Source organism: Balearica regulorum, chromosome Z (assembly GCF_011004875.1).
Source record: "Balearica regulorum gibbericeps isolate bBalReg1 chromosome Z, bBalReg1.pri, whole genome shotgun sequence".
Classification (NCBI taxonomy): Eukaryota; Metazoa; Chordata; class Aves; order Gruiformes; family Gruidae; genus Balearica; species Balearica regulorum.
This window is the reverse complement of record NC_046220.1, coordinates 61,893,241-61,914,805: the sequence shown is the minus strand read 5'-3', so window position 1 is coordinate 61,914,805 and position 21,565 is coordinate 61,893,241. Positions and strand designations below refer to the sequence as shown.

Here is a 21,565-nt window from a genome sequence, read left to right as displayed (position 1 = left end):
GTGACGCCGGCGGTTGCCAGGGGCGGGGTTGGCTCGCGGGCCGGAAGCGGCGCGGCGCCCGGCGCTGGCGGTGTTAAAAGCCCCGTCGCCGGCCTCGCCGCTCCCCTCCGTTCTCCCCCGGCGGCCATGGACGCGCGAGCGCGCGCTAAGCGCTACGAGAAGCTTGACTTCTTGGGGGAGGGACAGGTGAGCGGCCGTTGGGGCGCGGCGGGAGGGAGGCGGAAGGTGCGTGTGAGAGCACCACAGGCTTCCCCTGGCCTGTCAGGTGCGGGGTCCCCTCTGAGGGACCAGCCGGGGCCGGCCGCCGTGCGAGGGGCGATCAGGAGGTGAGGGCCCTGTTGTGACCGCGGTGGCCGCGGCGGGGTGAGCCCGCGGCCCTGTGGCCGCTTGCAGCCCGGCCCAGCCCCGTCTCGCCTGCCGCACGCAGCGGCGGGATCCACCTGCGAGGCGGGGGGGGGGGTACCGCGGTTGTAGGGCGCGAAAGGAGGCGGCTGGGGAGGCAGGTTGTCCCCCGCCAGCCTGCTGACAGCGGGGTTTCATGGCCCCCTCCTGAGGGAAGGGCCCGGCGCGGGCAGCTCTCCAGCCTGCGGAGCTGGGCTCGGGAGCCGCCTCTGCCACGGCAACGTCCCGGGCCCGGGGAGGGCTGCGCTGGCACGCGCCTTGTCTGCCCCGTGGTCACGGGAGCCTCTCTCGTTCTCCTTAGTTTGCTACTGTCTATAAAGCGAAGGATAAGAACACCAACCGAATCGTGGCTATTAAAAAGGTGAGTGTCGGAATATTTTGGTGTTGTGTGATCAAGTGTCTGGTTGCTCTTGACTTGCCTAATAATATTTTTTTTTTTTAATCGGCTTAATGGGTAATGGGAGAATATATTGTTTCTAGAGTGTTTTGTTTAAATGATCTAGTTAAGCTGTCTTTAATACTTTCTCCTCACCCCCCGAAGAAGAGAGACTAGCTTCAGCCTTACTACGTTTCTGACTTTCTAAAGGGTTACATGGTCTGTAACTTGAAGTTTTGGTTATCTGTTAAACAGATTTATTTTTTTTAAAAAGCCACATATTTCCAAACATCAGACTTTATTAATCCTTGATAGTGGCTGGTTATTTAATCTTTCTTCTTGCTGTGCCTGATTTCCTTTAGTCCAGGAGTGTTACTCCTGATTAAGTTCTTTGGAATGGATGGTAGGTTTTTGACAAAATTTTACAAAAGTGATATTAGATCTGCAACTTACCTGTTCGAATAAAAATGCTGAAAATGCCTATGTTGTCATACAGGGTTTTACTTCATACTATCTGAAGAGATTTGAGGCAGTTTTTCTATTAAAAATAGGTAATTAGCTGTGCTATGTGAGGGATAAAAGTGTACATTCCGGTACTTTGGTTAGTTAAAGGGCCTACTTTACTAGATGAGTTGAACCATAACAATAGTAAGCAATTTTGTTTGATATATTAATCCCTTTTAGCGTTATAATACTTTTCCTGTATGGTTGCTACTAGTAGCCGCTATTGTGAAAAGCTTTCTTGTTTGTATCACAATATTTTTCTTAACTTTTATCATCTGGAAATATCACTGGCAGGATTCTGGACTTGAAAATTTCAGGGCAGTAGATGATTGAGACAGAAGGACTTTAGGCTAGCCCAAGTTTACAGAGTATGCTAATTTTCCTAGAATCATTCGAAGACAACTGTCAATTACTTTGCCCTCATTTCTCCCTGGGGACAAGCTCATTAGTGTTATAATAAAGTTTTGTGGCTACAAAGCATTTTATGCTACCAGCTTGCATTATGTCTGTTTTCAGTGCCATCATGACTATTTTTAAGCTTTTATAAAAGCTAATGCTGTATTTTAAGCTTTTTATTTAAAATTTTAAGCTAGTTATTTTTTTAAGGGAAAAAAAAAAAACCCACCAGCCCCAATCCTAGCTGGTAAAGTGCTTCATGGTACTGAAACTCATTCTGTCTTAGAGTAATACTAAAGAATGTATCTGCTACTGTTGAGGCAGATGGCTTAACCTTATATAATATGAAATCTTTCTTTTCAGATTAAACTGGGACATAGATCAGAAGCTAAAGATGGTGAGTTTAAAAACAAATTCATGCTGCAGAAGATGTGCTTTCTTTGCTTTGCTTTTGTAAATTGGTACATTGATTTCCCACACCATAACTTGGCTGAGAAAAATGAGCTCAACTCTTTTAGTGTAAGGCTTAATAAAGGATTGCTTCCTAAACTGCAGGGACAGGAAAAAAAAGCCAGCATAGATAACTGCATGCATAGTATATGTCTAAATAGGAGTATGTAACCCACTAGCTTCTCAATTTAAGTGGAATACAAACATGAATATAGCATACAGTAATAGTCTTTACAGCACTGAGTTTGGGACACCTTTTTGTATTGATGCATCTCTGCGCCTTAAATATTTAGGAAAGGTAGGAGTATTTATCTCTGCTTTCAGATATTTCCTTTGTTAAATTTTTGTGATTTATGATGAGACAAAAGTTAATAAAAACAAGAACTTAAAGCTCTTGTCTCTGTGTGGGTTTGTTTTATGATGAGAAATCAGGGCTATAGAGCAGTATCTTTTGATTCTGTGCTCTGACTAGCCATATGCCTTTAGGCATGGTTGTTGCAAGTTAAAACCCAATAATGCTGGTCTTCTCTTGCAGCCTGTATGGTACAGTAGAATTTTGTATGTTTGTAGGCTGCCATCCTTCAGGGATCCTGCATCAGCTCACCAACTTTCCAGTGAAGAATCTTTGCTCTCAACTTTCCAGTTCCTTTCTAAGGGAAGAATTTTTAAAGAGAAACTGAGCACTCATGCCAGAGTCTCACAGTTGAGCCAACTGCCAGAGTAGTGATCCATCTGGCCTTCAGTGGACTAATGTCCTTTAAGGACAGTCTTTACTTTTGGCCTATACAATGTCTAGCTATAGTTCAAAGCTATTATTAAAAATAGTGATCATGGTGGTTTCCTTGTGCTATCTGATAACCTGGTGTACTTTTTTTTTTTTAATCTCAGGCTTTGCCCACCCAAAATCAGCCATTGTTGACTTGATTCTAAAATAGGTAAAGCGGGAGTGTAAGGTAATCCGTGTAGCTTTGCCCAAAGTTTTGCTAGAGTACTACGTGTTGAATCATATCCCAGGTTTTGGGAGAACACTGTGTTTCAGCTCATGTGCAGCTGAAACTTTCCATGCAACATACCACAGTAGTATTTGCTTGCTAGTCAGTTTTCATACAAGCCATACATACCAGTGTTGTTAAGGGAGGAATCGTTACCCCACAGGATTCATGGTTTGGTGCGGTGCAGTCACTGTGAGTGTCAAAGTGCACTATCATCCTCCCACATCCCCCCCCCCGGTGGTTCTTCCATAAAACCTGGCTATTAAAGGATTGAATGTGGCACAAATGCATGTGCCTTGCCTTAGTAAATAATGCTATGTCAAAAAGAAATAACATTCATGAGGTTTGTCAGTGTGCCCCTCTCTGGAAGTGAGACTCATTGAAGAATTGATATTTGCAAGACGTAATTTTTCTTTAAAATAAAACCAAAGCTTACAACTCCCTGAAAAAGGCAAATTTTTTTTTTTTCCTAGGCTTTTGCTCAAACTTTTGTGTTTGCCAAAATGGAGGCACGTTGCTTATAATCTAAATCTGATTACTGTGGTGTAGAATTTATTTGCTGTGGTAGAAGGTTTACGTCCACTTTTATTCTGCAGCAATCTGCTTATACTGCAGTCTACTTGTATGTAGTAGTAAATCATCAGTGAGCAACAGAATGAGAGGTTTCTTTGAAGCTTAATCCAAAATTTTTAACTTTGTTCTGTGTCTCTTTTTTTTTTTTTTTAATGTAGGAATCAACAGAACAGCCCTCAGAGAAATAAAATTGTTACAGGAGCTAAGCCATCCAAATATTATTGGTGTAAGTAAAATGAATGCTGTTTCTGGAATCAGTCCTCAAATATTTCTGGTACAGATTCAAACTGAAATTTAGAGTTAGTTGGGTCATGGAGACACTACTTAATTTTATTAGAGCTATTTTTTCCAGCCCAAGTTGGGCAATGAAACAATTGTTACAGCAAAACACCTATTTCAATTACAAAGACAAAGTAGTTTCTTTTGAAATCCTCTTACTTTTTAGCCTGGGGCTATGTTGTTATTAATGGTGGGGAGAATTGTGGAAATTTAGATTACCTGATTTTGCATCTCTCTGATAGACTTGCAAATGAGTGCAGTGCATTATTTACCTGATTGTTTGCTTCACGTTGAACTGGTGACAGCCAAAAGCAGGCTTTTGTAAGCAATGGTACAGTGGATTCATGTGGCTTATTAGGTTTTAGAGCTGATACCTGAAGTCTCTGTTGGCAGGAGTAAAACCTGTATCTTTTCAGTTGCATTTAGGTTGACTTAAAGCTGTGGATACCCAGCTGGAGCTAAAGATATTTTAAAATTAGCTAATAGTTATAATTTGAAAGTCTGCCATAAATATTAGACCAAGTATGAATTTTCCAGATATTTCATTTAACTCTTTCAGAGTGGAAATATGGTTCTTTTCTGGATTGTGAACTTACTTTCAAAGTGGTTGCTTTAGCTATCAAAGTTAGAGAATGTGCAGAGAAAGACAACTAAAATGGCAAAGGGCTGGAGCATCTTTATGAAAAAGTCTGAGGTTCCTCATTCTGGAGATGAAAAGGCTGGTAATGGGGAGGCCTACAAAACTGAGGTGGTAGGTAAAGTGCACGCAGAACTGATATTTGCAAACCCCTAATACATTAATAGAAGTAAGAGATGTGTTTAAAACATATTTGTGTCAGGGGAAGGGGGTGTGTGGAAATTGTACTACCTTTACACAGTGTAGTGAATTTTGATTTTGTTGCCACAGGCATTGCAGAAGCAAATAGCATCAGCAGTTCAAAAAGGAATTAGACAAATTCATGACCAGCAGGTCCAGAAGCAGGTTGTACCCCCTTAGGAGTCCTGATAAAACTGTTGGAGAGGTTGGAAGTGTAAGGGGCATGAATTACAAAAAGTGGCCAAGCCTGTAGGCTCACCTGCCTAGTATCTCCTGTTACAATGGCATCTGCAGAGGAAGAGCATGAGCACATCACTGCTGTTACAAACTGTGCTCACAACTATCTTGCAATCAGGTAATTCACGTGGTCATCATACTGCGACAGTAAGGAATGAGCCACACCATGGAGAGAGAGCTTACCTTCCTGATCATGAGACTAGAATACCATGCTAGATGATGTGTTGTTCTTACTCAGCATCACTCTTGTGTTCTCAGATTAAATACAGCTTCATCCCAAGAAAGGGTCATTTGGATATTCTCCAAAGAGGTTTATTTATCCTAGAAAGCTTGCTACAAAGATGAATACACACTGAAGAATGTATTTGAAAGGAAGTTAATAAGCCTGACACTTAGAATTTATAAATACTACATGCTTACAGGAAGCAGATACAGAGCTGAATCCATGGGAAAACTTAGTCTGGTCTCAAGAAAGGGTAGGACTTTTGTAGAACACTAAAGTTTGGGGAGAGGACAAGATGTGCATTAGATTATCTATTGTAGCTAACACAGTAAAGTTAATTCTTTCTTTTTTTTTTTTTTTCCCCCTAACTCCAGGAAGAAGGGGCAATTGTGTAAAATGTACCATGCTTAATGGGGATTTTTTTGGAGAGTGAGTTAAGAAGCTAAACTAAGTAAGAATTTTTTGTATAGCAAGTTGAAAAACATAAACCAGTTCAGCAAGGTGAAAATCCACATGCAGACTACAATGGTGCAGAATTTTAGAAGACTGACAATGTGAGAGTATGCTTCATCATAATGTATTTTGTTTTACAGCTTCTAGATGCATTTGGACACAAGTCCAATATTAGTTTGGTGTTTGATTTTATGGAAACGGATCTTGAGGTATGATTTTTTTTTAAGATTTTTATTTCAGTATCTTCAAATGTTTTTTTGAAAATACTACTTTAACAGGCTTATATTTGCCCATGTTAAAAAGGTGATTTTCATTATGTCAGTTGATTTAGATCATGTCTTAAAAGTAGTTTGAATAATTTGACAATTTTTGTGAGTTCTCAGCTGATAACGCCTTTACTTTTAAATACTTGTCAGCGTGATCTTCAAGAAACAGATTATGTTTACAGTGTCAGTTTTCTGAGACTCCAGTCAGAGCATACAACCTCAGTCATAGATCAGCATCTCAGAATGCAATTGCTAAGCATAATATCAAACATGTTCAAGTAAGTGTGATACTGAAGTATACCAAGTTATGAGGTGGTACTGAAGTCACACGCACCTGAACCATTCTTTGAAATGTAGCAATGCTAGAGGTACTTGCAAATCAGCATCTTATATGTTTCATTCTCAAAGACTTTAAGTCAATTTGTCTTTGCGGAAGTCTTTGTATGAGATATTTTGGTGCAAGATTCTTCATCTTGGAAGTCTGTCCTTGACAGCAATTCATGTCACATCTGTATATGTGCACATTTTATCTACTCTGGACTGAAATTCACGTAGTTGTTAAGCTAGCTCATCACACATATGCTGTTAAGAACTAGGACTAGCATTTAAAATATTAAAAGAAAGCATTGACAGGCTTGCTGAAACCTAGATGAATGTAAGACTGAAAAGGTTAGATCAGTTTTTTGCTAACAGAAGTTAAAGTAATGAGTAGAGTCTCTAGAGGATTTATTCTGTTTACCTAGTAACTAAGCAACATTTAGAGCTGAAAAAGATACAGTGTACAAAAAGAGGAATGAAATACTCTTGTACTACACAATGCTGTGGTATGCAGAGCATTTAACTGTATTGTGGGGCCACCATTTGGGACTGCACCCTGTTGTGATCGGCCATGTGCTGCATACATGAAATTTTGTGTAGTCTTAGCTATTTTGTAAGTCTCAAACAACTTAAAGCTTAGGCAAGGCTGTTACTGAATGTAGAAAATGTAAGTAGATTTATTAAAATATAGTAAAGTGGCCTTACCTCCTGGTCTCATTGGAAATAGATGAGGAAACTGTTGCATTTACAAAGATTAGATGTGTAGTTTGCATGGAGAAAGAAGGAATAAGTGGGAACATAATTTCAAGTTTACTGACATATTTATCATTTCTATGTGTAGATCTTTGTCTTGTAAGTTTGGGTATCAACCTAGAACTGAGATAAAATAATAAACTTCTGTTTCCTACCCATTTTCTCATTTGCTCATTATGCAAAGTTGATGTGCACTATCTGGACTCTCCATTTCCATTACCGATCTCCAGAATACACCTGTTTTTCTGGAAAAAGGGTGAGAATGGTAGACAATATGTGACTGCTAGTTCAGACTTTGTCTTAATGAATGAAATAACTTTTGAGCTGAAAGAGTGGAAGTAAGTTAGTCTTGCATGGTAAGCTTTGTTATCAAACTAACACTTTACAGGTTATTATAAAGGATACTAGCATTGTGTTGACGCAATCTCACATCAAGGCATATATGCTGATGACACTTCAAGGATTAGAATATTTACATCAGCACTGGATTCTACACAGGGTAAGCATGTATTAAATTGACAGCCTTTATGCTGTAACAAAAGTCACATTTGATAGAATTTGAGTCTACAGTCTATTGAGGTTAGTTTTGAAGTTCAGACATTCTTAGTCCGTAAGCATTCATCCTAGCTGTTTTGGAGAGACAATAGCAGTACCAGGAATATTAAGAATTAATAATGTGGTTATCATTTAGATATTTATATAAAAGTGTCTCAAGTTACACATGATTTTGACTAGCACTGAACTGGGTCTGGCTAGGATGGATTTAACTTTCTTTGCAGCAGCCAGTAAGGTGCTCTATTCTGGATTTGTGGCCAAAACGGTTGTGATAGCAACAGCCAAAACATTGGTGTGTTGACAGTGCCCAAGCACTGTTCAAGGCTTTCTCTTTTCCTTCTCTGCCCTCACCCCAGTGGGTAGGCTGGGGTTGGGCAACAAGTGGGGAGGAGACGCAGTTGGGACAGCAGACCCGAGTTGGCGAGAGGGATATTGCATGCCATGTAACACCATGCTCAGTAATTAAAAACTGGGGTAGAAGGGGTTTTTTTGGCTTCCAAGATGGCTGTTGCTTGGAGACTCTGGACATCAGTCTGCTTGTGGAAGGTGGTGAATGACTTCCATTGTGTTATTGCTTGGGTTTTTTCCCACTGTCCTTTACCTGCCTTTATATTGCTCCCAGAGTTTTCTTGCTTTTGTTCTTGTTCTCTGCCCTATCCTATTGGGAGGGAGGTGGGATGAGAGCAAATGGCTGTGTGGGTGCTTCGCTGCTGGCCAGAGGTCGACCTGCAACACACTGTATTAAACTGTCATTTCCATGATCTCTACAGTTATTTGAAACATTTGCAAGATCTTTTTATTATTTGTTTGGCACCTATGCAGTTGCTGTTCCTGCAGCAAAGCTAAAACCTATGAAGAGGCAGTTTGGGTTTTTTTCAAACTCTGCAGCTTAAATATAGTATTCAAATGGTGTGTTTCACTACAATTTTCATGTGTAATGGAATACTTGATTTCCTGGGGTTTTTCCCCTCACAATGTAGACTTAGGATAGAATCAAAAGTCTGCATTTTAGAATACTGTTATGGCACACGTGCCAGGAGGTTCAATATATGTCTGTTTTTATCAGTACTCACTAAATTCATTTTTTGCTTTCTGTACTGACAGGATCTTAAACCAAATAATTTGTTGTTAGATGAAAATGGCGTTTTAAAATTGGCTGACTTTGGCTTGGCGAAATCTTTTGGAAGCCCAAATAGAGTTTATACACACCAGGTAGTAACAAGGTAAGACATTGTTACGTAGTGATTGTGTAGCTGTTTTGCACTGTTTCTTGAAATATGTCATGTCAAATCAATGTCTGCAAAGTTTGGCATCTAGCTGCTGTGATATGGCTGTAGTGGCAAAAGCCTCATAAAGAAAACTCAAGAAGGCATTGTTCAGCAAAGTTTCTGTAAGAACTACTGGAGTATCCATCATGGGAGTTGTTCTGGGGTATGGTACTCTTTTGAAATGCATGGAAATAATAAGTATCTGCCTATAAGCCTGGCTTTCAGAGCAAGACAGCTGTTACCTTCTGTTAATCTTGAGACCTAGAATCTTTTCTGTAGCTAGTCACATTACCTATTATGAAACAAAAGCTTGAACCAATTAAAATAATTATTAGTGTTATTTACAGCATGCTTATTTAAGATATGCTTTAAAAAGCAGGGCTGCAAAATATGCAGGGTATTTCCTTTTGTCTGCAGTAATGCTAACTACTCGGTCAAAGCTGGTTTGTTTTAACACCTCTATTCAAAAGGCAGAAATGATACAGTAGTTTCAAATGTAGCATGTATAAGAACATGGCATTAAACTTGATTGTTCTTAGGCAGTGGAAGTAGCTGTGTTAAATAACTGCTGTCAAGGTTCATTTTGCATAAAACTAGTTTCTATACTTAGGTCTGTTGGTATGGAGATTTTTGGAAGCTGGAAGGAATCCTATCTTTGTGTCATTTCTTCAACATCAATTTTAAAGATAATTTTGGTTTATAACATGCCAGCCTGCCCGTTAAATGCTTTTTCCTTTGCACATTTGTAGTTCTGTTGCTTGTTAATCAGCTCAGTTGAAACTGTAGTTAATTTATGGTTATATGTGACTCTGTGGTGAGGAATGCACAATTTTGTTCAGTCTTTCTTAAACAAAACACTTTGCAGGGTGGAGTACAGCTCTTCAGTGTCTGGAAAATATATGGGCAGTAGCAGTATCCTCTTTGTAGTTCTTGCATTGCTACAATATACAGCACTTGGCATGAGCAAAGCCAGGTGATTTTCCCAATATGTGTTTTCTTTTCAGGTGGTACCGAGCCCCAGAACTATTGTTTGGTGCTAGAATGTATGGTGTTGGTGTTGATATGTGGGCTGTTGGTTGTATTTTAGCTGAATTGCTCCTCCGGGTAAGTCTTCAAATGTAAGCGTTTTGTATTTGCTCTTCAGTGCATTACAACTCCGTATGTGGGCTTCCTTTCTCCTGCTGACAGCAGCAGGTGAAGGCAGTTAGGCTATTTAGGAAAGGAGAAAGAAGAGAGGGTGAAAAAATCTTCCAAAATCTTGGTATCTGTAGGGAAAGTGAGGTTTTGGAATAGACTAAGGTTCCATAAGCATCACAATTACTGGAAGTCTTTAAAAACATTGGATAAAAAAATTGCAACAAACTGTTGCAGTCTTGCCTTGGGGAAGGTCAAGCAGGTAACAGGACTGGAGGAGTTACCCTTTCACACAGCCTTCTAGTTTTCATTTGCTAGCTGTCTAGAAATATGACATTATAGATACATGCATACTCTGTCCCTTATACATTGTTCCACAATAACTGTAAACAGCTACCTTAATTGTGGGTTTATTTGTAATGAACAGAAGATGGATGTTCTTGACTGTTGTTGACAGTACTGGAATGAAGCTGAAGGTTAACATTAGGCTAATCCTGTGCCACTCCTGAGTACAGTACACAGAAGTAATGGTCCTTAAGTAAGCTTTTTGGAGGGTAGGGACACAGACATAGCTGAAAAATTATACTGCAGGCTACTTCTTGTTATCTTCCATGAGTATGTGACTTCTCCTTGGTTTTTGCACTGTACTTTAAATGTTTGTGTGGCCATGTGGTGAACCAAATTGGGGAACTAGTCTGTCTGAAAACACCTTGAAAGAAATCTTTTGCCTTGGTTTATCACACAAACAGGTGTGCTGGTATGATTTGGTTGACAATTCAGAAATGGAAATGTACAATGACTGTTTAAGCAGCATTAGTGATGTGTACATAAATATGCATTAGACCTGCTAAAGTTGGATAAACTCAAGGAAAGTCAGAAAGCAAATCAATTACTGAATTCTCTCTATTCTTTGGCTTCTCACAGAGCAGAAAATGTGTCATGGTTCAGTTTTATTAACTGTGATAGTTTTAAATGCGTCTGTTCTTTTTCTTCCTAAATGTACTAGGTTGGGGGACAATGCAACTTCTGGGAGCTTTCCAAAAGCAGTTTATGGTCAAGGGGCTTTTATGACACCAAAATGTAGTACACTGCCTACTAGGGATGTTCTTGACAGTTTTTCTGTCCTACTTAGTTAAATACTGCCTCTAATTCTTCATAATATTGCTTTGGTCACAAAGTCTCTTTTTTTCTTGCATTGTGTGCCTGATGCACAAGCTGAACAAAGGGCAATTATGGCCTTTTCTGTCTTCTGCCTGGTTTAAATGAAACATGATCATGATTGGGCAGTTTCTGTCCTAGGGGGTCACTGTTCTCCCTCATGCTGTGATCTCATTCTGTCGTCTAACTGTTACTTGTGTAATCCATTTACAATTCACTTTAAATGTTTTGAATATATATAAAACCTAAGTTCAAGGACCAGATGATGGCAGGATCATTGTGACCAATGAACTTTAAACTGGCAACTGAGATGTAAAATCTTTCTTCTCCTCTGTTTAGTTATTTTATGTTAATGTGGTAGTGGTTTAATCTTATGTTTAGCTCTCTGCTGTCAAGTCAGTGATATGAAGCCTGGGTTGCAAGAAACTTTCAGAATCTATTTGGACATTACTAGAATGCCTCAAATATTCAGTCTATCTCTTTATGGGCAGCTGGTATACAAAGATATATATAAGGGATAGTTCAAAGCTCTTCTCTAGAACTGAAGTTCAGAAGTTAATTCAATCAAATGCTGTTGCCTTCTTCCAGGTTCCTTTTTTGCCTGGAGATTCTGATCTTGACCAGCTGACAAGGATATTTGAAACACTGGGCACTCCAACAGAAGAACAGTGGCCTGTGAGTCCTTTTATTTAACAGACTGACATTAGTTTTACTTGATACTCTCTATTTTAGCTTTTGAAATAAAGGGTGTATCAGAATACTTGAGTAGAATGCCAGAAGGCAGCTGCCTGATATCACAATGCGGAGGATAAGCAGCTGAGATTTATTGTTTCTCTTGGCAAATTTCTGAGCAATATAGCAGTGTTGTTAGCATTAAGCAACAGTAATGAAACTTCGTGGTTTCATTTTTGTGTGTATCCAGTTTCCCATGGCTATTGGTATGAAGTTAAGATTGTTGCTTAATGTTCTTTAGATGCTTGATTAATAATCTGCTTTGATCTGAAAGGCTTTAATCACTTTCAGAAGTAGGAACAATTTGTAGTTGGCCTGGATAAGTTATAGCTTTGGGATACAGTAAAAAACACCAGACCAACAGCTTTAGGAATAAATAGTTAAACTCAGAGTAACTGTACTGTAACAAATACAATTAGTAGTACAATTACCTCTGAGATTACAGTGAATTCAGTAATTCATGAATACCAGAACAAACTTAGTGTCAGGGCACGCAATGATCTCCTTAACCATGGTTATCAGGCAGATTGACAGGAAGCAGGGCATGGCTGCTTTGGATGTGCAGCTTGGACCAGCTGATGGGTACAGAGGGTCCAGAATTCCCTGATCACACTGTTGTCTTTTGTAGTTGAGTTGTGGAAGCGGTCTCTGGACTTGATAACCAGTCGTCACATCATACTTCTGCTCCCTCTCCACGCTGCTTTTCCTTTGTGTGAGTGGTACTCAAATGCTGTGGTATGCGATCACCAAATGGAGCTACAGCCATATGGAGAAATATCATATAAGCCACTACTACTCCCATACAATTTTGTTGTTTTGAGATTCTAAGTGAAACGCGTGAAGATTTTTGCAATGACATTTCTCCTTTCTTTGGAGAGGTAGAGTTGAGATATAGGTGGGGAAAGGAGATCTGCTAGCATGACAGAGATAATGCATTCTCAAATTAATTTGCAAACCATTTCAAGAATTGAAATCTTTACTGTCAAGATTATAACTGAGCACACTTTTCATTTCAGTGTTAATACTTACTTTGCTTGGATAAACTTACTGAAGTGTGATGACTAGAGATTCAAAATACGTAAAATACCATGTCTGGATAATTGTCTCCAACAAGATCATTTTTATGATAGAATTTTAATACAATGGGATTGATTTCATACCTACAGGGAAAAAGTATGCAATTCATCTGTTTTACTGCTTGACATATTTCCCTTCCTTCCCCACACTCCCAAAATAAAGTTTCGGTTGTGCATTTCAAAAGTAGCTCAAAACACTCATGATGATCAACTCATTTTGAGGAGGAAGACAGTCTATCAACTTTGAGAAAATGCAGACTGGCTCTTTTGTGAATCTTGCCTCTTCCACCTTGTCAGTCTGCAAAAGAAAAAGGTGAAGCTATTTCATTTGTCTGCACCTACTCTAAAGTTCTGTCATACTTCCTTTCTTTGTTAGCAGTTTTTCCTTTTGGACTGGTCACCACTAAAGCAAGGGAAGGACAAAACACTTGGAAAGGAAAAGTGTGAAACAACTGTAACAGTTTTTTTTTTTAAAAACAAAAGTCTTTATGACATACTATTCCTACACTTATTTCAGTGACCAAGTATTAGCAAGGTGTTTTGAAAGACAATTTGCTTCTGCTGAAAGGCAGCCATGTGAAGTTCCCTTTGTGTGAAAAGCTGAACTCTTTCTCACTTGAAAAACATATTTTCCATTTTTGTCTTTGTAGGGGATGACGAGTCTTCCAGATTATGTCACATTTAAGTCTTTCCCTGGAATGCCGCTTCAACATATCTTCAGTGCAGCTGGTGATGATTTGCTCAATCTTCTGCAAGGCTTATTCACATTTAATCCTTGCACTAGGGTTACAGCTACTCAGGTGTAGTATGCTTGCATTATGTCCTCATCTTCCTTAACCTACTGTTAATATCAGATAAATGTGCTTTGAAGTCAGTAAGCCAGGTTTGAAATGAAATGTCATGTAGCTGTGTCTGTGAAATACTAGAAACATATTTCCAGCATTTTGAAGAGAGAACTCTGAAAGGCATGAATAATGCTGACTGATCGTCTCCATTTCCAATGTAGAGCACAGGTAACAACTGAAAGGTGTATGAGTCATGGCCTTCAGACAGTTGTTATACTTGACATTCAAAATTGAGTCACCTAACGCTTGAAATTTAAGACTTAACATAGCATATCTTACTCCCTGGTTTTGAAAGGTTTTCGTTCTTAATTCATCCAATGTCATCTTCAATTTTATTTAAACTTTTTTTTGATTCTTTTTTTAACATGAAATTCTGTGGTGATTTAAACCAGCATTCTGATCTGAATATCCTTTTCCTTTATACTTGAGTGAAACTTATGTCAATTTCACTATTCCTTCACGGGGAGAAATGAAGGACTTCAAAATGTTCTAGTTAAGAGTATTGATTTTTGCTATGAAGAAGATAAAGCAGTTGAAGTTTCAAAACTGTATTTCTGTCACCTTACACGGTTCAGAAAGCATGTAAGAGACAAAACTGTCTGCTCAAGGTCAGGGCTCCCTCATTGCTTGTTAAACAAGGCAGATCCTAATCCAGGGGATCAGTGTATGTGTTAAGTGTCTTTTTACTAGAAGACTTTTTTCAGACCACATTCAGGTTTTTTGTCACAGTCTTTAAGAACTTTCAATATAAGTTTCCAAATAATTACTTCTGCTATGCTTGGGACATGTCTGTACTAGTTTGTATGTATAAAGTCATTTTACAGGTCATATTGTAGGATGGTAACTGGAATATATGATTTTTCTAGTCTAGTATTTTTATTGACAATGCCACAGTCTAAGGCAGGAAACAACTTCTGCTTGCTGTGTTGGCTTGATTTATAGCTGGCACCGAATACCATGTAACTGACATAAGCAAGAGTAATGATTACCTGAGACACAACTTATCCTCTTTTCCTTAACCACAGTTTATGGAAGCTGTGGAATTCCTAAAATTTAAAATAGGATATGTAATTCCACTACATGAAATTAATCCTGCTCACCTGTGTTTGTCTTCTGCTCTAATTCAAACTGGTTTTCCCAGTTTACAGTGTAGAAACAGCACAGTTACAGGAATTTTCAGGAAGGACTTAACTTACAAGCTAGCAAAACAGATGGTGTCCTGGTCCTGGATCTGATCAAGACTTCAGATACATTCTTTTAATCTTTCTTTGTTCGTTTCTTCTTTATCATCTTGTGCCATCTGTCTATTCAGAATGTAAGCTCTATGGAGATAAAAACTTGCTGTTTGTACAGACTACCTGCAGTGTAGTCTAGAGTTTTATTAGGATGTCTGAACATTAGTTAAAAATAACAGTACACAATTATCTCTTGGCTTACAAATCAAAGTGTTCTGCATAGTCAGAGAACACAAAATCTTGATTTGCCCCAAGGCCACCTGCTAATATATGTGTCCAAACAGTTTAGGAGTCCCAATTGCAAGTGCTTTATTTCATTGTAACCTCTTTATAGATGGTGTTCTGACACTTCATACTAATCACTTGGGTATTTTTCTTCTATTATCATTAAGGCATTGAAACAGAACTATTTCAGTAACCGACCAGGACCCACACCAGGAAATCAGCTGCCAAGACCCAACTGTCCTGCGGAAGCTGTGAAGGAGCAACAAAATGCACTTATAAATCTAAAAAGGAAAAGAACAGAAGGAATAGATCAAGGTAACCTCTTAATGTTTCACCTGTTTTAAAACAGAAGTTACGTGCTCAGAGAGAATGTGAGACTTTCAGTGTTTCAGAACAAAAACTCTCTGAATAGACTACATTCCTGGGCATCAGCACCATCAGAAGCCCTTTAATGATTTATGCTTTAGAGTGAGAATGACTTAGTTCTGTGTTCTAACAGAATTGGTACAAAAAAAGGCTCTTTTGTGATGCTTAGGAATCTATTTGTTAGAAAAAATACCTAATTCCATTAAATAATAGTGTGGTACTACCCAGGAAATTATAGGTGATTATGATGCCCTTTTTTTTTTTTGAGACATCTTACTGAGGTGGAAATAACTTAACTTTACATCACTTAAAAAAAAAAAAAAAAAAAAAAAGCAGGGGTGTGAGAGAGACTCATGAATCATAGAATGGGTTGGGTTGGAAGGGACCTTAAAGATCATCCAGTTCCACTAGCTCAGATTGCTCAAAGCCCCATCCAGCCTGGCCTTGAACACTTCCAGGGAGGGGGCTTCCACAGCTTCTCTGGGCAACCTCTTACAGTGCCTCACCACTCTCACAGTAAAGAATTTCTTCCCAATCTCATCTAAATCTACCCCTTTTTAGTTTAAAGCCATTACCCCTCATCCTATCACACCATGCCCTTGTAAACAGTCCCTCCCCAGCTTTCTTGTAGGTCCCCTCTAGGTACTGGAAGGCTGCTATAAGGTCTCCCTGGAGCCTTCTCCAGGCTGAACAACCCCAACTCTCTCAGCCTGTCTTCATAGGAGAGGTGCTCCAGCCCTCTTACCAGCTTTGTGGCCCTCCTCTGGACTCGGTCCGACAGCTCCATGTCTGTCTTGTACTGGGGCCCCCCAGAGCTGGACGCAGTACTCCAGGTGGGGTCTCACACGAGCGGAGTAGAGGGGCAGAATCACCTCCCTCGACCTGCTGGTCACACTTCTTTTGATGCAGCCCAGGACACGGTTGGCTTTCTGGGCTGCAAGTGCAGATTGTCAGCTCATGTTGAGCTTCTGACCCACCAACCCCCCCACCCACCAACAGCCCTGAATCCTCAGGGCTGCTCTGAATCCATTCTCTGCTCAGCCTATAGTTGTGCTTGGGATTGCCCCGATCCATGTGCAGGACCTTGCACTTGACCTTGTTGAACTTCATGAGGTTTGCACCTTGCCTGTCAAGGTCCCTCTGGATGGCATCCCTTCCTTCCAGTGTCAACCACACCACACAGCTTGGTGTTGTCGGGAAAACTTGCTGAGGGTGCACTCGATCCAACTGTCCATGTTGCTAACAAAGATGTTAAACAGTGCCGGTCCCGATACCGACCCCTGAGGAACACCACTCGTCACTCTCTGCTCAGACATCAAGCCGTTGACCACAGCTCTTTGAGTAGAAGTGTCCAGCCAATTCCTTATCCATTGAGTGGTCCATCCATCAAATCCATGTCTGTCCAGTTTAGGGACAAGGATGTGATGCAGGACAGTGTCAAATGCCTTGCACAAGTCCAGGGGGATGATGTCAGTTGCCCTTCCCTCATCCACCAACGCTGTAACCCCATCATAGGAGGCCACCAGATTTGTCAGGCACGATTTACCCTTAGTGAAGCCATGCTGGCTATTCAATAATCACGTCCTTATTTTTTTGTGTTCCTAAGCATAGTTTCCGGGAGGATCTGCTGCATGATCTTGCTAGGCACAGAGTGAGACTGATCAGTCTGTAGTTACCCACGTCTTCCTTTTTTCCCCTTTTTAAAAATGGGGGTTATGTTTCCCCTTTCCCAGTCAGTGGGAACTTCACCCGACTGTCATGAATTCTCAAATATGATGGAGAGTGGCTTAGCAACTTCATCCACCAGTTCCCTGAGGACCTGCATCTCATCATGTCCCATGGACTTGTGCACGTTCAGGTTCCTTACATGGTCTCAAACATGATCTCCTACAGTGACTGGTTCTCCTAGTCCCTGCCTTTGCCTTCTGTGACTTTGGCAGTGTGGCTTGAGTACTTGCTGGTGAAGTCTGAGGCAAAGAAGTTGAGTACCTCAGCCTTCTCCATATTCCAGGTAACCAGGTCTACTGTTTCATTCTGGATGGGACCCACATTTTCCCTAGTCTTCCTTTTATCATTGACATACCTATAGAAACTTTTCTTGTTGTCCTTGATGTCTCTTGCCGGATTTAATTCTACCATGGCTTTAGCATTCCTAACCTGATCCCTGGCTGCTCGCACAGTTTCTCTGTATTCCTCCCAGGCTACCTGCCCTTGCTTCCACCCTCTGTAGGCTTGAGTTTGTTCAGGAGCTCCTTGTTCACCCATGCAGGCCTCCTGGTGGTTTTTGGCTGATTTCTTCTTTGTTGGGATGCATCGCTCCTGAGCTTGGAGATGACCCTTGAAGACTAACCAGCTTTCTGGGGTCCCTCTTCCCTCCAGAGTTTTGTCCCATGGTACTCTACAAAGCAGGTCCCTGAAGAGGCCAAAGTCTGCTCTCCTAAAGTCCAGGGTAGTGAGCTTGCTGTGCACCCTTCTCGCTGCCCTGAGGATCTTGAGTTCCACCATTTCATGGTCACTGCAGCCAAGGCTGCCCTTGAGCTTCCCATTCCGCAGCAGCCCCTCCTTGTGGTGAGAACAAGGTCTAACATGGCACCTCTTCTCATTGGCTCCTCTATCCCTTGGAAAAGGAAGTCTCATCCATGCATTCCAGGAACCTCCTGGATTGCCTATGCGCTGCTGTGTTGTCCCTCCAACAGATATGGTGGTAATTGAAATCCCCCATGAGGACCAGGGCTTGTGAATGTGAGGCTGCTCCTTTTTGTTTATACAGGGCCTCATCTGCTTGGTCTCCCTGGTCAGGTGGCCTGTAGCAGACCCCCATTATGATGTCCCTTGTCCCTGTGCTCCCTTTTAACTTGACTCATAAGCTCTTGCTCGGCTCCTCGTCCATCCCTAGGTGGGGTTCCATGCATTCTAGCTGGTCATTGGCAGTGGATAACATCCCCTCCTCATATCCCTTCCCTGTCCTTACTAAATGACATAGCATGTTGGTCTTTCAAATGACAGACTGGAGAATGTAAATCAGGTTCAGAAGAGAGATTTCTGCTTTCTCTCTTATATTAAGCAAGTTAACAGTTATGACCGCTCTAGGTAAGGAACATTAAGCACATTTCTGTGACCCTTTTAAAAGGCAAGCCTATTTCCTAACATTTACTTCTATATAGATCCTCCAGTCTTCCCCAAACAGTAGTGTGTATTTTGTATCTTCATGGCAAGAAAAGCTCTGAGGACTCAAGACCTGTATCAACACTAAATTACTCAGACCTTCTAGTAGAGAGGCAAATACTGGTTCTTAAACTTGGAGTTGCTCTTCTCACAGCTGGAATACGCTAGAGAGCAGCTGTCAGGTTAGCATCAGCTTTTTGTTACTGCCAGTATGAGACTCTGTTTTGATACAAGAATGATATCTTTTTGGAATGGAGATGCTTCCATGCAAGTGCATTTCCTCTTCAGAGAGATAACTACATTGTTAGAGTTTAACTTACTTTTTTTGACACTTTGACTTGTTTCTTAGATGTGTGTCAAATTAAAAGTAAAAATGCATTACTTCACTGTCTTAAGATTCTAATCTCAAAGAAAAAATTCATCAGTTGACTATTTGCATGCTCTTTGACCTTAGTACTATGGGCCAACTGACCTGTGGGAGCTTGTCAAGTTACCATAGCTTTTTAGCTCCTTTTGCAAGGACCATGTGAGGGTCTGCGATTAGTGTTTTGGAGTACATGTCCTAAAATATGCCTGTTAACTAAAGGACAGGAAAGAAGAAGAAATGCTTCCTTGAGTTCTGTGACTTAACCATTTGAAGTCTTGCATTTGACAATGAGCAGTTTCCAGAGCTATATCAAGCTAGAACACTAATTGCTATAATACACCCTGGAACTTAGCAAAATGGACTGAGAGATTACTGAAGGGTACCCTCTTATAAAATGTTGGCATCAGGGTCTGGCTGTGAGGAGGAAGGAATTTATGCTATTCCCATAAGTGCTGTTTTTCCACAAGAACAAAACCCTATAGCCTGTGGGGTGTGTTCACCAAACTTAAATGTGCAGCAGCTGTACTTCTTAAAAAAAAAAAAAAAAAAAAAACAGCCTCTTTATTGTCAGAGGAGAACTATCACTAGATGGATGACTGGCTGTGAAAAGTATTAAGCATGCATCATTTCTAGCTCTTGCTACCATTTATTTCTGATCAGTGAGGTATGTGGAGACACTGATGCTATCATGACATCATTGTCCATCTTGTCCACTCTGGCAAACACTTAATCAAAAGCAGCACTCCTTCCCCAGGAGACCAATTTCTTAGTTCTATTAATCTGCATTTCTACAGAGCTGTAGGTTCACAAAACAGACTGAAAGATACAGTATTAAACTTTTTTCTTTTTAAACGCAGTATAAGGCATCTATCTAATTTCAGAACTATTCTACATTGGGTTGGAAAAAAAAAAACATTCTATTAATATCTAATGTTAAGAATTTGTATTGTTTGGGCATTCATTTAAAGTTCATGGGTGTGATTCAATGTCAGTGTATTTCAAAGGAGACCTCTGCCCATAGGGCAGGAAAAAACAGTTGGATCCTTTCGTAGTAAGCTTCATAGCCGTCGCAGAAGGCAGCTATGGTTTATTCTACGTACATTATAAATAAGTAGCACATGAAGAAATGAGAGGACAAGATGTGGAACAGGATCAGAAAAGTACTGCTGCCCTTATCTCTACAACTGATACTAAACAGAGACATGGTTAAAGAATGAGGCAGAGACTAAAAGGGCTGTCACTTCCTGCAGACAGCTTACTGCTGGGTAGTGACAGCATGTACGAAAAATCATTACGAGTGTATGTGTGGTGGGACAGAGTTAAGCCTTAGAATAGCTTGCTTTTCTTAGGTTTAAAAGTAGAATTAATTGACAAGTTTTTTATACCAACAAAGAGGAATACTTAATGTATCCCAAATGCAGTTAACACTTAACTACAGAATTTTGGACTCATTTGGAGTACTTGTACTGATTCAAGTGAGCTTTGATTCTAGCACTCTTTCATGGATTTGTTGGAAAAAGTCATCATGTACTGCTACTGCAGCAAACAGCGTTAAGCAGCTGAGTAGATGTATCTTGAGAACAGTATCAAATGAATACGAAAACATTGAGGGGGGGGCTGGACCTGTTCTCTTTCTTAACAATGTGATTTACACTTTTCAGGATTACCAAAAAAATTGATTTTTTGATTGCTATGGATGAAAATGGGTGAAAACGGCCTGAGTCCCAACCATTGAAAAAACATTGTAATGGTCACTGGATGGTTATTTTGTAATATTTTCATATGTAAAATATGAGTTTAATATTTCCTTACTGAAAGGATATCATTATCCTTACTTCTGTTTTTAAATAAAAGAATTGTTAACCAAAACAAGAAGATTGCTTTCTCTGATTTGCCGTCTTGTTACTTTGACTTATGCTTTGAAGTAGTAACTGTCAAACCTGCTTGCTGGCTATAGATTTACACAGGCTAATTTTGCAGAACCTTTATTCAAATAACACCCTTCTCACCTGGAGCTTAGATGTACATATGATTGTCTACAAGCCCTATAGTAAATACTGGGAAGTATTTATGTAAGGGAAGGGCAGGATGCTTTTTTGTTCCAGAAGACTTTGAGGCTTATAGAGGAAGAGCAACTGTGTTCTTGCTCCTGTTACTTCATTTTACTTCTGCCTTAAGCCAACCTGAAGTATGCTGTTCTTGTAAGGGACAACTGTTACTAGTCTCCCAATACCCTACTGTGTTCTGTATTGGTTGTTGGCATTTGAAAATTAAATTTCCTACTAGGATCTATTTAACAATGTAGAGAAAACGTTTATCAAATAACATCGGTTACAGCAGTGTTTACTGTCTGTGTTATCAAACATCATCATCCTGAATGCAGGCTGGGGGATTAAGAGA

The 21,565-nt window shown here is 40.1% G+C and overlaps 1 protein-coding gene across 1 annotated transcript; it reads left to right on the top strand.

The window, feature by feature from the left end:
- Positions 1-14: 14 nt before the first annotated feature.
- On the top strand, positions 15-21,040 carry CDK7 (cyclin dependent kinase 7). The gene is made up of 12 exons (XM_075739269.1): positions 15-186; positions 704-763; positions 2,042-2,075; positions 3,852-3,919; positions 5,843-5,911; positions 7,428-7,538; positions 8,699-8,817; positions 9,867-9,966; positions 11,743-11,829; positions 13,613-13,762; positions 15,435-15,582; positions 20,827-21,040. The coding sequence occupies exons 1-12, from the start codon at positions 127-129 to the stop codon at positions 20,850-20,852; spliced, it is 1,032 nt and encodes a 343-aa protein (XP_075595384.1). The 5' UTR covers positions 15-126; the 3' UTR covers positions 20,853-21,040.
- The last annotated feature ends 525 nt before the right edge of the window (positions 21,041-21,565 follow it).

Excerpts from the sequence above, each read along its gene's own strand:
- CDK7 (XM_075739269.1), top strand. The coding sequence starts at position 127 with ATGGACGCGCGAGCGCGCGCTAAGCGCTACGAGAAGCTTGACTTCTTG. Across the intron at positions 5,912-7,427 it reads TTATGGAAACGGATCTTGAG|GTTATTATAAAGGATACTAG; the intron begins GTATGATTTTTT and ends AACACTTTACAG. Across the intron at positions 15,583-20,826 it reads AACAGAAGGAATAGATCAAG|GATTACCAAAAAAATTGATT; the intron begins GTAACCTCTTAA and ends TACACTTTTCAG.